Source organism: Hermetia illucens, chromosome 7 (assembly GCF_905115235.1).
Source record: "Hermetia illucens chromosome 7, iHerIll2.2.curated.20191125, whole genome shotgun sequence".
Lineage (NCBI taxonomy): Eukaryota > Metazoa > Arthropoda > Insecta > Diptera > Stratiomyidae > Hermetia > Hermetia illucens.
The window spans coordinates 5,416,345-5,434,585 of record NC_051855.1 but is presented as its reverse complement, the minus strand read 5'-3'; the positions used below and the strand labels follow the sequence as shown (position 1 = coordinate 5,434,585).

At 40.3% G+C, this 18,241-nt stretch overlaps 1 protein-coding gene across 1 annotated transcript; it reads right to left on the bottom strand.

The window, feature by feature from the left end:
• Positions 1–5,827: 5,827 nt before the first annotated feature.
• LOC119660716 (beclin-1-like protein A) lies at positions 5,828–16,177 on the bottom strand. Its single transcript, XM_038069358.1, has 3 exons — positions 15,157–16,177; positions 14,870–15,088; positions 5,828–7,775 (listed from the first exon to the last, which is right to left on the bottom strand). Exons 1-3 carry the CDS (start codon positions 15,781–15,783, stop codon positions 6,318–6,320), a joined length of 2,304 nt encoding a protein of 767 aa, XP_037925286.1. The 5' UTR covers positions 15,784–16,177; the 3' UTR covers positions 5,828–6,317.
• Positions 16,178–18,241: the final 2,064 nt, after the last annotated feature.

The following is an 18,241-nucleotide window of genomic DNA, read 5'->3' as shown; positions in this document are numbered from 1 at the left end:
GAACAATGTGATTTACGCGACGATACTCAAAGGAAAATTCGAAGGTGAGGAAGTTCCCATTCCGAGGATCCCGATGATTCCAGACGATATGCCATTTGAGTTTAAAAGACTTCAATTTCTGATCCGTTTTGCATTCGCCATGACCATTAACAAATCACAAGATCAATCCTTAAAAGTTTGTGGTCTGAATCTGGAAAATCAATGTTTTTCACATGATCAATTATATGCGGCATGTTCATGGATCGCTTAACTGAAGAGTGCAACCTATTAAAAAATCATTGAAAAACTTGATAAATAAAAAAATTAACTTAATAAAATCAAAAATCTGCTTCGTTTTTGCCTCTAAGGCGGAGCAAAGTTCGCAGGGTCAGCTAGTATAAAATAATTCAAATTAAGAAATTTGCTCGTCGACACCATGATAAACAAATACCCTATGGTAAAACACAACACATGGCTACCACCATATTTTAATGTATTGTACCAAAGGCTTGCTATCTAAAAAGTCTTGAATTTTTAATTGCAGCTTTAGCTTCCATCAAAAAATCGTCTGAAAAAACAACGGCAAGCATTTTCCGATGCCTTGCTTCCCTACAATTTGTCTAATGTATACAATCTGTGAAATACAAATAATGTTAAAGTGCTAAAATTTTTTTAAAAAATTGCGCTTATTACTTACCAATGCCGCCTTAGGAATTTGGAGAACCTTTAGCAGACTTTTGTTGTCCGGATAGCTGAGTGGTTAGAGCACAAGCTTGTCGTACGGAAGGTCGCGGTTCAAATCTCGCTGGTGGCAGTGGGATTTGTATCGTGATTTGACGTCGGACACCAGTCGACTCAGCTGTGAATGAGTACCTGAGTCAAATCAGGGTAATAGTCTCGGTTGAGCGCAATACTGACCACATTGCCTCCTAGTGTACGGTTACGGTCTTGAATGAAGTGCTCTAACACACTTCAAGGCCCTGATCCAACATGGATTGTTGCGCCAACGATTATTATTATTATTAGCAGACTTTATTAGTATTTTCGAACAAACTTTGCCCATTTTAACCTTAAAATTACATGTTGCTTTCCTTTGCTCAAGCAGCATGTTATGACTGGTTATTCTGGTCCTGTACTTCCTGTACCAGCTGGTTGATATTCCTTCGCTGAAGCACAATGTTCTTTAGTTCCTCCAAATGCCTACTCTGGATGTTCAGATGTTCAGCTTCTGTGATGGTTCTACACGTGCGAACCGCAAACCAAGCAGCAGTCTATGGAATGGTGCCCAGAAGGAGCTAATTCACCCGAGGAGCAAGCCAACAAAAGTGATTCATCATCATCATCAACGGCGCAACAACCGGTATCCGGTCTAGGCCTGCTTTAATAAGGAACTCCAGACATCCCAGTTTTGCCTCGAGGTCCACCAATTCGATATCCCTAAAAGCTGTTTAGCGTCCTGACCTACACCATCGCTCCATCTTAGGCAGGGTCTACCTCGTCTTCTTTTCCTACCAAAGATATTGCCCTTATAGACTTTTGGGGCTGGGTCATCCTCATCCATACGGATTAACAGTTTTTGTAAGATGAAATAGGCTCTGTTGGCTGCCAACAACTGTGCACGGATCTCATCATCGTAACTGTTATCGGTTGTGATTTTCGACCCTAGGTAGGAGAAATTATCAACGGTCTCAAAGTTGTAGTCTGCTATTTTTATTCTTCCCGTTTGACCTGTGCGGTTTGATGTTGTTGGTTGGTTGGTTTTCAGTGCTGACGTTGCCACCATATACTTTGTCTTTCCTTCATTGATGTGCAGCCCAAGATCTCGCACCATTCGCCGCCTGCTCGATCTGGATGAAGGCTAGGTGCTACACCTCTAGAAATCGCTCAAACAGTAACACCAAAGTTGGACGCAGAATCGTGCCTCCCACTAATTTTCAAAATTGTGCTAGCAGGCAAGCCTAACAAGAAACTTCGGCATAACAATGAGAATGCGTCAGCTTGCAATGCTGAAACAGAAACAGATAATTTCGTTGTGCATCGGAGAAATTGGTCCAGCTCCATAATCCACTGATTTAGGAACGGGTAATTCCTGGACATTGTCAAAAATAGAAAAAACAAATGGCAGGAAAATGAATAGTGCTTTCTACCTAAAAATCAATTTCCTACTAAAATGATGATGCAAAAATTGCACTCACTTAAATTCTTTTGCTCACTGTCTAACCACACAATTGATTTTCGACGTTCTCTAACCGATTCACACTCACGTCATTATGTCTACAAAAAGTCTATTCACTTTTTAGTTTTCCCGAAACTTCGTCACACTCGATTATTATTTCGCCACACTATCTATTTTTAAAATTTTCCCTTTTTCGGTAGTTTCTTCACAGTCGTTACTCGCAACTGAATCCCTATTACTTTGTTGCGAGCATGGATTGCAAATCTAGCATCCTTTCTTAACATAAAACCGGAAGGAAGTTCGACGAGCCATAAACAGCTCGAAGAACTAGAGGGGCCCTCCTCACCGCGAGGATTACCTACCTTATCCCTAAGAAGAACACGGTGCAGGACCCCGCAGACACAAGACCGATTACTTGCTTACGAACCCTCTACCAGTTCATTATTCGCAAAAAGGTCAATCCACACCTCGAGATCAACAACATTCTGTCCGAAGAAGAAGGCCTGCCGAGTTGGGTCAAAGGATTGCAAAGAGCAACTCATTGTCGACTCGACACCTGTAGGGCAAGCAACTAGAGTCCAAAGAAACCTCTTTAGATGCTATATCGATTATGCCAAGGCTTTTGACACCGTCTCGCATACCTGGCTAATCAATTTCCTACACCTGTATCGCATTGATCCGAAACTAATAATGTTTTTGGCGACAGTCATGGAAGGTTGGCATACCATCTTATCAGTGCATTCATCTGAGGCTGCAACTACCTATACGGCGGGGCATCTTCCAGGGGGATTCGTTGATTCCCCTGTGGTTTTGCATGGCACTGACCCCCCCCCCCCCCCACACCCTTCACTGCATGAATTTTATGCTTACAGCATGTATTGGGACCGGCAAGCCTAACGTACTGTTAATTGATAAGACGGGTCGCTCCGCGTATATTATTGATGTTGCTATCCCCCATAACAGCAACATCGAACGGAAATACGTGAAGAAAAAGGTAAACTATGAGCCACTGGCTCGGGAAATCAAGGAAATTTGCCGCTCGAGCGGGTGTTTGTACTTCCCATAATATTGTCAGCTACAAGGTATTGTAACTAAATCCCTCACGACTTCCCTTGATGACCTGGGACTTTCGCACAGTCTGGTTCAAACTATGCAGGAGTACACCATTCTGCACACGTGCTCGATGTTGCGGGAGTTCTCGACGGATTCTCCCATTGATCTACCACCGGCCACTACCACCACTGCCCCTTTAGTTTTTAAGTAGGTAGGATCATCCGAGCCTAAATGCTTGGCACTTAGTGCTAGTATTAATCATCGTCATCGCTTGGGAATCCTGCTTCGTACAAACGGGGGAAAACGAACTGACACCAAAATTGCGTCGCTCGGGCAACAACGTCCGTTATAAATACCTCATTATAGGCGATGCACTTGTAAGTGGCTTAACAATGCAAAAATATCCTTTTTTCCACGCCATAAACATTTGTAACTGAATTTGTGTTAAATATTACTTTGAAATTTGACCTGACGTATTAATATAAGTGTTCTCAGTTTTTTCAGTTGGACTTTCAATTTCTACAACAAAATCCGTACCGATAGCATCAGGAGATGCTCCCAGAATTGGGTAGTTTGGCGTTAGAAACAAACCTGTATCGTTCACATTGGAACTCGGTAAAAGTTGAGCTAGACGATCGAGAACTTTTTTCCCTTCGGCGTTTTTCATCGAGAAATTTCCCAGGTGTTTGACGCAGTTATGTCCCCATACCGCATACAGGTAAAAATTCTATTGTCATGAACACCACTCAAGGCTGTTCATGGAGGTGAAACGAGATTTGTATTTGGGAATTACGCTAGACCAAAAATTACTCTGGAAAACAAATGTCAGAAAGCCACGAGGGCTCTGATGACTTGTAGAACCATAGCAGGAAAAAAATGGGGTTGCAGCCCGAAGATACTATTTTGGATATATACTACAATAGTAAAGCCAATAATTACCTATGGAACGATAATCCGGGCAGAAAGAACCGAACTCAGCACACAAGCCAGGGAATTATATCGGCTCCAAAGGCTGGCTTGCGTGGGTATCAGTGGGGCAATGCGGACATGCCCAACGGCATTCATGGAGGTCTCCATCTGCACATACAGATGCAGGCAAGCAGGGCAATATTCAGGATGGACGGTAGTATCAGTGAGGCGAAGAGCTGCCTAAATCGAAGTAAGATTGATATTCCAGATACCAAGGGATAACATGACGAGGTTTCACTTCGATAAGAAGTTTGAAACACGTTGGGATAACAAGGCAAACTGAGAGAGCGTGGCTGCGACATATGGCTTAAACCAGCAACTGATTACTTGGCACACTGACGGATCCCAATGGGTAGGTACACTAGCATATTCCAGGCGGAAATATCCGCCATAGACAAATGTGCCTCCTTTAATCTGCAAAGGAACTACAGGGGGCATAACATAGCTATTCTCACCGATAGCCAAGCAGCTATCAAGGCACTTGGGTCCAACCAGTTGAATTCTAAACTGGTATGGGAATGCCTTGAGAGACTGAAAACACTCGGCTCGTCCAACAAGGTCTGGATACTTTGGGTTCCAGGCCATGCTGGGTTGGAAGGCAACGAGGCAGTGGAAGAACTAGCCAAGAAGGGAGCAGGGACGCCTTTACACAGCCCGGAAGCTTTCTGTGGAATCGGAAAGAGGAACGATTGAGGGAACTATACTGGGCGGGGATGGAGCAGTCCAGGGGGTTTATTGGGGGATACGAACCCATGCACACAAAGTATTGCTTAAACCTCATCGAAAGGAACCTCTGAATCATAGTGAGAATTCTCACTGGTCATTGTCGGCTGAACTATCACCTAGGGAAGCTAGGGATATCTACGGACACTGCTTGCAGGTTTTGTGAGGAGTGTGACGAAACCTCTATACACATCCTGGGGCAGTGTGCGGCACTTGTGCAAAGTAGATCGAGACATCTGGGAGAACATTTGATAACAGATGCAAAGCTGAAGCATCTGGAAGTAGGGAACATACTAAAGTTCCTGACGGCTATAGGCCTGCTGGAGATACTATGATCAATAGGTACACTATAACCAGTAAAGAGGCACAATATTTCTTTAAGGACGCGGTGCGACTTTCCCTTAACAGAATAATAATTCGGTTGAAAGGAGATCTTGAAAATTTTATGTGGTTCTCGTTAGATCCCCCTTCCAAAATCTTAGAAGGACTCATCCTTAGAAAATTCGACTTGCAGCTGCAAAGAAAGCGAAAGATAAACGAGCCTAATTTAAATTTAGTCAGAAGAGACGAGTCTATTAATGTATTTTTTGTTGTCAGAAGGTCAAATTAATATCTGCTAAGACCAAGAGCGAATAATGTTAAATAGGAATTCATCAGAATTAACTACGAACAATCACATGACAGTCAACCTCATTAACTATCGAGCAACAGAAGAAATGATTGTGAATGGGACGGAATATGCAGTGAGAAAATTGAATCCTGTAATTTTGAGAAGCGATATGCTTAACACTTAACACGTTGCATAAAGAAATTTGTCCCATTTCTACGATGCAGATTCCAGCAACACTAGATCGGTTGCTAATACCTGTACTCTGGGATAGGCTTCTACCTTCTATTAATTACACCCAAGAAAAAATAACTCAAATATATTGTGCAAAAAAAATCAATGATCTTTTATCTTATAATTAAGACATTTTCTTCTTATCTCACTACTTGTAAACTATTGATCGTTTTCTTAGAAGAAAAACAAAATATGTCGATAAAACTAAAATTCCGGCAAAATGCCCAAAAAAAACCATGATAGATAGATTCAGTGATCGGAATCGAAGATTTCATTTAAATCACTTATAGAACTGCAACTTTTTTCTTCTTACTTTCTAAAAAACTAGACTAAAAACATGATGAAAGCTAATAAGCCAATACAATAATCTATAAGAGCGAAAAAAAGCCAAAAAAGGCCTCGGAAGCAAAGTCTTAATTAAAAGAGCTGTAAATTTCGTTTTTACGCCACTCCTTCATAACGAAATTCACCGAATAAATTAAGAATGCTATGAAAATGCTGTGATTTGTTCGGAACCTCTTTTGGTTACGATGTCCTCGCTTACCAGTGCATTCTTGTTGAAGTCTACCCAACATTTTAGCAGAAAACATTTGCTATGCAATTTTTCGTGAATGAGAAATCCTTCCATGCATTGAAATTGGGACTTGGTTTCAAAACGCCCGAGGATTTTGTGACTGGCGGTGATGACGATGAATTTAAAGCAGCTCTCGATGCCCCTGTCATACTAGTCAAGTTTGATTTCCGCGTTCGTGTCCTTATGATCTTTGGTGTAGTCGTCGAAGTTGTTGCTGATATTGATGTTGATGGGATCACTGTCTCCTTTTTGACGTTGTTCGTCCGAAGTTGTTTGTTTTGTTGCTTCTGATGCACCGAATTGTTGTCACTACCTGGTTCCCCATTGTTTGCTGCAGTTTCTTTTAAACTCAGGTTATGATTTCCGCTGTTTTTGTTGCTGAATGTGTAATAGATGCCATTGATGACATTGTTGCACTTTGGCGACTTCGGCTGTTGTAGTTGGACGCCCATATCTATATTACTCTCCTTCACGAAACCATCATGATAGGATTTGAGGGTTATTGTAGACACTGAGGAGGGCTTTGAGTCATTGTTGTTTCCATTACTGGATGTCCCTCCCACAGAGGAAATTGTCGTCGTTGTCAGTGAGGTGGATTCAATAAACACTGAATTACCCGACAATTCACTGACCTTATTAAAGTTACCGCCTGTTGACTTCTGTCGTCTAACACTTTGTTTTGAATGTTTCTCGCGCTGTTGCTCATTCGACTCGCAATTGTTACCAAATACCAAATTCGCTGATGTTAGGTCGTTGAATATGTTCGATACAGGATATTGCTTTCCTGCATTATTGAAGTCAAATCGTAGATTATTATAGAAACCGTTTAAAACCTGTGTATTATTGGATTTCATCATGCCATCAATGTCTCCCATTGATTTGTGTCGCTGTCGCTTGTTACCTGACAATTTGTTATTGTTGGTAATACAATTTTGATTCATAGTCACCTGATAAATGTGGGATGACCCATTAGAATTCTGATTAACTGACGCAGATTGTCCGGTGGGCGTTGATTTGAAAGGAAGTTTTGTGTCTGTTTTTTTGTTTGTCATTAATGCATTATTAAAGTTATAAATGCTGTTAGATAACTGTCCGTTAAATTTAAGCTTATTGTTGTGATGTTGCGTTCCTGTACCATTCCCATCGCCATTTCCGTTGCCTGTCCGTTTATCATTCACCCATTTCTTAAGACGTTTTATAAAGGGCATTATCATGAAGAAAGAATTAGGATTTATGCCAAGATTTTGTTTCGTGTTTGCATCGTTTTTGTTCGTCGGCAGCATGTCGATGGAGAACCATTCGCAACATTTGATCTCTTTGCGTGTACGCGGCATGAACTGTGTTTTAAAGGGGACGTTCCGTACAAGGTATAGGCGCGTGTACTGATCATTGATTATTGATTCAATGTAGTCAGACTGAATGATAAGATGTGTTATATCGTACCCAGTCTCCTCAAAAACCTAAAAATCAAAACCAAAAAAGGTATATTATAGCACCTACTTTGTAAATTATGACGCCAGTTGGAAGGGGTTGGAAGGGTTAAAGGAAGCATAACTGGTAGGATTTTATAGATTTATAGACAACTAGTACTTATTGCGGCCAAAACTTTTGAGACGGCCTTGGCTCAATGTTTTTTCCTGTCCAAGTGCACACCTACGGGGAAGCGAACTGGGTACAAATTTCCACAGTAGAAGAGAGTAGACGAGAAATGAAAATATGAAATCCAGGCTGCTATAGCTATCTTCTATAGAATTGAATTGTGAAGATGGGCAAGTTTTTGGAGCCCGAAGAAAAGGAGTAACGTGTGGAAACTTCTAGTATGCCAAAGCCGCTATCTTTCTGTAGATAGTGTAGCAAAGTTGTAGGACTGCTTTTATAAGTTTATAATAAAAGAGCCATGGGTTTCACGAAATCGGTGAGATTGGATCAGAAAAGCAGGCTAAGATCTTCTCCGTTGAAAGGTCCACAAAACCGAGAGCCTCTGTCCTAATATCAAATTTAGTAGAAGTAAACAATTTCGTACCCAACACCTAGCTGCTGTCATCTTGGATACAACATTAATGGTAAGAGGAGGAATTCCTGCTGCGCAGTTACTCATGGAGGAACACCGTGAAAAATACCGCCCTCTTTACATTGGATTTCTGAATTTAGAGAAAGCGTTTAATCGTGTGCCACATGAACTCATCTGGTATGGTCTACGGCAATACCTAGTAGAAGAGCTCATGCGCTGGGTTAAATTGCTCTACCACGATCCGAATAGTTCAAAGTTTGGCGGGTATACCAAAACCGCTTCATGTCTCTGTCGGTGTTCATCCAGGATGCGTCCTCTCGCTTTTTCTTGTCGTGGACACTGTCAAAACGGATGTCTAACATCCAGCCCCCTATACACTGCTTTATGTAGATGATATTTTGCTAGCGTCTAATAGCAAATCTGATCTCAAGCAACTAGTTCAAAAATGATCGCCCCATGTAATACGGTCTTAGACTGAATCTGAATAAAACAGAACCGACCCCAATGAAACAGGCATCATCATTGTCACTGTGGTAATGATTTGTCCAAAACTCGGTTCGATAATATCAAGCAATGGAAACTTACTTTACTTACGTACTTTATGAAATTGCTTCACCCAACTGGCGTTCTTTGTGATCGGTGTATCAACGAACATTTCAAATTCAGAATTTACCGCTCTCATCCACCGTGTCGCCCTCTATGGTTCTGAATGTTGGCTGACTATAAAAGACAATGGATGTCTCGCGGTAATGGAAACGACAATGTTGCGTTCGACCAGTGGCGGAACACGCCATGATTACATTTGAAATTAACGAACGATATATCCACCGACCGTGGAAAAATTGCGAGAGATGCCTTCGATGGTATGGTCAATATCGGTCTGAATATCGAAATCGATGAGAAAAAACCGAAAGGCCGCCTGAAGCTATGATGGCTTGATACGCTGGATGGTGATTTGAAAACATCGCAGCTGCATCCAAATCAGGCCTTTGACAGAGCAAAATGGCGTAACCGATCAAGACGAACAGAATCCCCCCCCTCCTTTTCTTGAATGGGACAAGTCTGAAAAAGAACTGTCTTCCGTACGTTAAACGGGGCCAGCTCACAGCAGCTTCAATCTCTTGGAGACTTCAAGGTCGTCAAATATTTGATACAACTCGTGGTTGTATCTGACTCACTAATTATCCTCAGGACCCTACTCTCGAAGGATTTACGTTTATCTCAAAAGCAGTGTACATAGACTGGACAAGGTAATATCACCTGAACTTCATGTATGCCATATTTGAACTTCGTGACGTCACTTGGGTCCTGATTTGTCGTTTCGATTTGAAGATCGTTGCTAATATTCTATTGAGAAGTGTTAAAATTTGTGGTTTTAAAGCTTCTATCAAGACAATTTTGCGTGAAAAATGTTGAGGTGCGCGATAAACAGTTGCGATAGTTATTAAGGCAAAAGAGGGAGCACCTTGAGATTCTTTCGTTTCCCGAAGAGTGATACAATTTGCCAATAGTGGAGGAAGCCTGTGTAAAAAATGTAGGAGGATCGACTACCAAAAGGCTCGTGTATGTTCAAAACATTTTATGCAAGACGATTATAAGCTCGAAGACATATTTCTGGAGACTGTGCAAAACAAAAGGGGAATAAAGAAGGACGCTGTCCCGAGTCAGTTATTATGGCAGCAGGGCAATTAAAGCGATAGATCCAAAAGAGTAAAACTCAGAAAAAGATGGTACAAGATATTGTATCATCAAGATGAAGATGAAATTTAGAAAATAGAAAAAGGCTAGACGTTTTCATCCAAGTTTGAGGCATAATTCATCAGACGCTACCCCGCCTCCATCTTGTAAGCAGCACGACCGAAAGCAGTAGCCAGTTAGTGGTTTCCGCGTAGATTTATTCGTCGTGCCTCCTTCTTGGACGAAACCATCTAGGCTTTTTTCCTTCATTGCCTCCTTGCCCATGAACAAGTCCGCGAATATAAAGTGGCACAGCAAGTTGCCGTGTACTTAATATAGTCCACCATTAAGTTGATGTTGGGCTTAGCACTCCTCAAATCACTCAACAAAATAAATCCAAATGTAATTTCCTAAAGGCAAGAAGAGATTGCAAGTTATCAAAGCGAAGTAGAATATATTGAGCCTGTTCAAACGACTCGAAAAGATGACGCAGTTCAAAGAGAATAAGTAAACCTTAGGGTGGAATTACGCTAGTTTCACTAATCTAAATAAAATGTTTAAAACAGGGTTGACCACGATTGTGGAAAAGAATTGGAAATATTGGAGCAACAATGGAAAAACAACTCAAAAATTACAATAAAAAAATACTTAGACGTCTACAAATAGACGAGCGAAATATTTCTTCACTCAAGGGTATTTTTATAAAAGGCCAAATTCGAAAAATCCTAATAAAAAAAATGCGTTGCAATAGTGAGGGTATGTCTTCTGTCATTTCTTTTATTCTGTTGGACCATGAGCATACAGGCTTCCATACAAGAAAAAAGTGGGACTGCTAGCAGTGCCAACACTAAAGAAATGGGTTGCAAAGATAAACGTAAACCCTAGAATTGTGGATTCTGTGGGGAAACTACTATTAAAATCAAAGTACGACATTAAGGAACGACTGTGCATCTAATTTATACGTATTTCAGGAACCAACTGTCCGCTTCTTCAGTGTTTTATCGTCTGAAAAATTTCCTTCGCCATTTGGGTTTTTATAGCTGTTCATGATATTATAATATCTTAATTAGGCTTCTATTCTTCTCCTAGTCCTTCCTAGAAGTTTCATCAAAGAGGAAAAATTATTGCCCATATCCGTGTTTAGCCTTTTTTCGGGGGGAATTTTCGAGATTTGGAAACTCAAGATATTGGCGTTGTCCAAGGACAAATGATGTCCTTTCTTTATTATATGTCTGGCAACCGAGCACCTTATGTGTGGATTATTCTTATTTTTAACGGATTCTGCCTCATTTAAATGTTGTAACATCATGGTGTAAACTAGCCGTTTTCTTGTCACAGTCTTGGCAGGAAATCTTATAAATGCCGCTTTTTTCCGTGCACTCCTTTTGTCCACTTCTACGATTTTTTTCCACGATGTGCTAGTAGACCCGCGGTATTTTAAAGATATTGAAATCGCGGTGTCCTAAGTTTGCAGTGTTAAACTTACGATATCTTACTGAAAAACAAAAAATCCATTGTGTCCTCCTTTCATGTCCTTAGAGATAATAGGTGAAGCTTATAAAAAAGTCCCCCCCCCTAACATCTACTTCGTGGGCTTTTCTTCTGATCTTCTAATTTTTTTCCTTCTGCGATTTTTTTTCACGATGTGCTAGTAGACCCCCAGTATTTTAAAGATGTTAAAATCGCGGTGTCTTACCTAATTTGGCAGTGTTAAAGGGGTCATCCCGTGTGTCGGGTTGGAGAAATCAATTTTTTTTGCATGAATTGTATCTATATATAGTGGAGAATATGTGGGCAAAGGGATTTTCCGATATTCCGAGGTGTTCAAAAATTACAGTGTTAAACAGGTAAGGAGTCTAGAGTGAGCACTGAAAGGCTTTCAAGCTATACTTAGCTATATTTTGTTGTAAGTATTGTGCTGTTTGTGTATTCAGTGATTTTTTTAAATGGATCGTACGAAGGGAGATCGCTTTAATGTTCAACGTCATGCTCGCACTAAAAAACGAGTATTTCATGGGAATCGATACTTATCAGAGAAGAAAAAGGACTTCGCATCAACATCAGCAAAGAAACTTTTAGGAAGCATGAACATGGATGTTCCAATTGCGACAAGTTTTGTATATTGGATTTTGCTGGAGTTTTCTCCGGTATTTCTGCAAATAATAAAATATACGTAATAGTAAAAAACGATTGCGTAAGAGATGTCGAGAAAAGAATGGGAACGCGGCTTAGAAATGCAAAGAAGAATCACAAAGGCATTGGTAGAAAAGGGGCTGGAAAATTTACTGATAAGGTTATTAACGACCTCACTACATTTTTTGGGCTAGCTATTCGTCGATACGCAAATACGAATGAAGCAAGAAATTTGGGCAACTTTCTTCCATAAATGCTCTACAGACGAAAATCCTCAGCATCAAAATTGTCCAGCAAGCGAGGACAGTTGGTGCAAATGGCGCAAAGCGGAAGCTAAAGGAGAACTTAATAGTTTCCACCACAAGAAGGCATCTTTGACTGAAGAAGTTCAAACAGGCATCAAACCAATCTACGAAGATTTGTCACGAGATGATCTCTTGAACAGATGTTTAGGAGCAGAGACCCAGAATAACAATGAGTCATTAAATGCATTGATCTGGACTTTCGCTCCTAAACACCTTCATTCTGGGGCCAACGTCGTAGAAATAGCCACTTTTCTGGCTGTAATCATTTTCAATGAAGGATTCAGTGGCATTCTCAAAATCGTAGTGACAATGGGATGTCAAGTTGCTCACATATGTCAGGTATATGCCGACCGCCGTAATAAAGCGCGAACTTGGCGGTCCGAAAAACGATCGACTGACCTCGCTAGAAGAGCCAGACTTGAAACCAGAGAGCAACAATCGACCTTACAAGACTTTTTTGATGAAATGGAGGGTGCTCTCTATGGACCAGGTATAGCAGATTAATGGCGAGTTAAAACTTTACTGTTGATAAACACATTCAAATTTTCAAATGCGTTTTTCTCGAAACTGCAACTTGAAAATCGGCTGCCACCATAGCTCAACATGTATCCAACCAAATTCTTTGAAATTTTCACGACTTCTTTAATACATATTTCTACGGTCCACAAACTAGGATAATTGCAATCGAACGGGTCGCGTTTTTTTTATTCATAAAAAAAGCCGTAAAAAAACACCAAAATCAAAAAAATTGAGTTTAAAAGCCCACCAAATATTTACCTTTTGAATATTTTCTAATTATCCTAGTTTGCGGACCGTGGAATATTGTCCACATTAAAATGCAGTTTAGTTTTTTTTCCTCAGATGAACGGAGCGCCCTCCAGCGTGGTAGCAGAAAAACACCTTTTTTTTTAGATGGGTGCATAAATCGACACGTATTCCGAAAACTAGTTGCGATATCAAGCTGATGAAATTTATCACATATACTAGAGATATGAATAAACATATGGTGAAAAAATCACGTCTCTATCTCTATCCAGTTCTCCAAAATAATTTTTCAAAGAAAGGCAAAAAATGGCCTTCACACGGGATGACCCCCTTAATTTCAATTTACGATATCTTATTGGAAAAAAAATCCATTTTGTGTCCTCCTTTCATGCCTTTAGAGATAATAACTGAAGCTTATAAAAAAGTACCCACCCCCCCTCCCAAAGATTTTCTTAGAGATTGCACATCTATACAAATCATATTCGAATTTTCGTATCTGTACGTACGAACTCCATATATTTCACAAATAGTGTAAAAATACTTAAATACCATCCTCGCCTCCATATGAAAAGTCCGCGAATCCTCTCCACCAGAAAACTTTGAATCTGCGCTGGTCCTCCAGATATAGGTAAGGTGAAATCCAGTAAATCAACCCCATCGAGGGTTGTTCTTGAAGTACCCAACCTACCTAAATGTCTTTATTTTTCAAAATAATTTCCTTTCAACTTTACATGCTTTTCCCAACGAGGTTCAATAAGTCCGATACACTTTTTATAACTAGAACTGACTTGCTCCTGAAAATAGCCATTAACTGCCGACATCACTTCTCCATCGTTGGAGAATCTTTGACCAATGAGGCGTTTTTTCCGAGTTTCGAAACAGAAAATAATCCAAGGAGGCGAAATCTAGCGAATGGGGCAGCAATTCGAATTTTAATGCATTAATTTTGGTCATTGTAATAACGAATTTGTAAGCTGTTGCTTTTTCTCTTGATGAAATAACAATTTCTTCTTAGGCAAATGCGGCCGTTATTGCTTGATTTCTTCGGTCAAACGTTGCAATAAGTTCACATAATACACATAATAATGTCTCGGTTGGTTTACCAATGTCTTATTCATGGTTATGAAATGGTGCAAAAAAACTACTCTGTCACTGTGAAACTTCGCTTAACACTCAGTTGAAACAGTCGGGAACTCTGGCCATAAATCGACGAATTTCAGAATGTTCGCTCCCAGTTAAAAGCAGGCAAACTAGCGGAGATCTTGAGGGAAGCTTCAGGGCAACGACATGGCGAACTTTACAGCATAATATCCGTGGAGTGAAAATTGAACAAATGAAATTGCTTAAAGACAAAATAAATGGTGTTAGGTGTAGGAAAGTTCCAGCAGGCAAAATGTAGATTCAAATAAGGTGTCACCAATTTTGAACCAAAAAACAAAAAACTGTATATATCCCGCGCCGATCAAAACATAATTCTAGTTCGTACCAAAGAGAGGAAGTGTTTCGCTTAGTAAAATGAACGAAAATGTTAATCAAATCCAAGGAAGATCTGGTACGAATCAGCGAAGACCAGCAGGATTTGAACTTAGAATCCCGACTGGTTGGGCAGTTAATAATCCTCACCGCAAGTAGATGTAAAAGAAGACTGTTGATAGGTACTTACTTCGCGTGTTGCACAGTGAATTGGATCCTCATTCTCGTTGACCTTTCCCTTCGGGAAGCCCCACGAGCTTTTCGCCCAGTACGACTGCACAAGCAGGACATGAGTCAAATCCTCCGACAGGAGGATCGCTCCATAAGTCGGCACGGTCAGTTTATACTGTTTCCAACTTTCCAGTATTTTATCAATAGTTGCCAGATGAACTTTAAGGAAGGGAATGTGCTGAAAGAGTGAAGAACGACCGATAAATATACACAGTTTGGTACTCGAAGCTTCAGCAGTAAAATCACCTGGAACAAGGACGTGGCAAACTGCTTCATGCCACACTTTTTCTCATCGTTTGCGCAGAAAAAGTCAAGATAGAACCAATGTGCCAGTTCGATTTGAAAACATATTCGTATCAAATTGTTGCGTTCGTCATCCGGCACGTTAATTATGAAGCGACTCGCCAAATCGTCCAAGATATCGGAGGAAATGTAGTGCTGATTGGAGTTAGCTGGTGCACCATTGAACGGTTCCAATTTGAACACAACTCCGTTTCCGCCGGAGCTGCGAGCCGATTGTGGGGCGCTCGATGGCAGACACGTAGCACCATTTGCTCGACTTGATGTTTCATCTGGGAAGTTTCCGACTGACTTTGAAGTAGTCACTGAATACGCGTTCGTTGAAGTAGCTACAATACTCGAGGATGTCACTGCGGACAGAGTATCGTTTGCATTGCTTGGACCTAATACGAGTGTTTGTATTGTTGTAGCTGGCGAGACATTCGACGAGGATGATGTTTGCTCGGGTGACGCATTGGACGAGGATGGCGGAGATGAGAATGGAGACGAAGTAGATGAAGACTTTGTTGTTGTCAGCGATGTTGGTTTGTTTTTTATTGGGATTGGTTTTGTCTTCTTGTTCACCATACTCATTTGTTTGGGGGAAACGTTAGCAATCACGAAAAATACTTGGGGATCACTGGTTGGGCAAATTGGCCACTGTGTTTTATATATTTCGAATGAGTTTTCACTAGTAACGTCACCTGAACTAAATTTTCATTCTTATTGAAATGTCAGGGCACTGTGACCCTGCTAAATTCTGTAATATACTTTACAAAGCATCGAATCCCAGCGAAACCCCACAAAGCCTATGCGCACAGTGTTTTCCTAATTTGACATTTGTACATAACCAATTCTGACAGATGAAAGCTATAGTCGTACAGCATTTTCACGCGTCGTTTATGTCTTTGACCTGATTCCTTTTACTAAACAGATCTATGCACTAGGACCTCAGTTCAATGAAGTCGATTATTATATTACAATTAAACTAGAGTATCAATTTTAGAATTCTTTATTGATCATAACTTACACTGATCCTACACGATCAGAATACGGTCAGTCCGAGGGACAAAAACATGGCAAACTGTTCTTTCATGGGACAGGGATGCAACAGTTGATCTAATAGACTGTTAGATAACTGCGGCATGTTGGACTCAAATAGTCTTAAACTATCTCCCATGGCAATGTACTCAGTGAACTATGTTCAACTTTATTCGACTTCCAAACAGTGTTCTGTCTTTAGCATTATTTAGCAGTCGACTCCCGATGGCTGAATCTTGTGGGTATCTTAATTTGAAATTGCGATATCATCATGTCTTCCTCGTTATTAATAATGCTATATTTAGGCATTTTGGGTAATCCCCCAATGTTGATGGAAGTAGTTAGTGAAGTAAAGAAAGTGAAAAAAGAGCTTGATCATGTAGCGTCCGCAGATTAAATCGTGATGTGACATTTCCAAAAATTAAAGACTGATCGTCTTAAATTATTTAAAAACTATAGAATCAGTGTTCAACTTTAAAAAAAAAACAATTGTTTCACAACTGTCAGGACACTAATTTCGAAACACTACAGAGCCACCTGTTGACGTTAGTGAACATTTCTTAAGTCTGTACAGTTGGCGGAACTGTCGGTCAAGTTTTGACAGCAAATTTTAATATCTTAACACAAATAACCGACAACTTTGCGGGTGGCTAAGTCCAACACCGTTAGAACTTATGGTGGACTAAACACACTCGCAAAGTTGTTACTTGTCTTATGCAGAAATTCCTTGTCAAGACTGTGGCCACAGTATACACCCAGCGAAATAATTATATGTGGAAACAATTATTTTGAAATTGATAACAAAAGTGGTTTTATTTGATTTTGTTTATATTTTTATTGAAACGGGTTTAATATAAGAATACAAAAAATAGATTGCCCTTTTTATTCTGTTGGCTCTTTTAGTCAATATAAAGTGAAAAAATTAAGCTCCGAAGGAAATATTTATATGTGCAAAAGTAAATTAGATTATAAAAAAAATAAGAAAGATAAGCTATAAAAACAAGAATTGATATTTTAGTATTTAGTATGGTCTCCATTATTATAAACCACTTGACTTAATCTAAATGGCATAGAATTAATTAAGGAATGGAGCGTAGAATCGTCGATTTTGGCCCATTCTTCCTTGATAGCTTCTTTGAGGTCCTTGAGGGTGTCAAATTGGCGGCCATTTTTATAGACTTGCTGAGAAAGAACACTCCACAAATTCTCCACTGGATTTAAGTCTGGACTGACAGCAGACCACTCCAATAAAGGCACATTTTTGGAAGCAAAGAATTGCTTTGTAAATTTAGCAGAATGTATTGAAGCGTTGTCCTGCTGAAAAGTCCAGGACTCACCATAAATATCTTCAGCAAAGTCTAGCAATAACATCGTTAAGGAGTTCCACGTACATCTGCGCGTTGGCTTTATGCGAAATAAAGCAAATTGGTGTCTTTCCATGGTACCCGAAACCTGCCCATACCATCAGAGATCCGCCGCTGAAATTGCGAGAGTAGCGCGTCTGTCGTGGTTGTCTGGAATCTCGCCAATACTTTTGAGAACCATCTGGTCCATCCAGATTAAACTTTTTCTCATCGCTGAAGATGACATTTCGCCACTCTTCGTGCCAAAATTTATATTTTTCAGCGAACTGAAGACGTGCCTTCCTATGGTGAGGAAAGAGTCTGGGTTTGGCACTGCGGTTTTCATATCGAATGTTACTGCTTTCATGTAAAATTTGTTGAATACGACGCCTAGTCACTTGCAGATCCAGTTTTGCTTTAATTTGTCCAGCACTCATGTTTTTGAACACAGCTAGGCGACCGATTTCCCGTTTGGTCCTATCACAAACCATGGGTTTTCTTCCACTTCGCTTGATTTTGGCATAATTTTCAGAGTCGTCCAGAAAGTTTCTAATCGTATTCCGATGGCGATTAACTCTTGCAGCAATTTCCCCAATTGTCATACCAGATTCATGAAGACCAATTACGATCCCACGCTCATTTTCCGTCAGAGTGGTTCCACGTGGCAT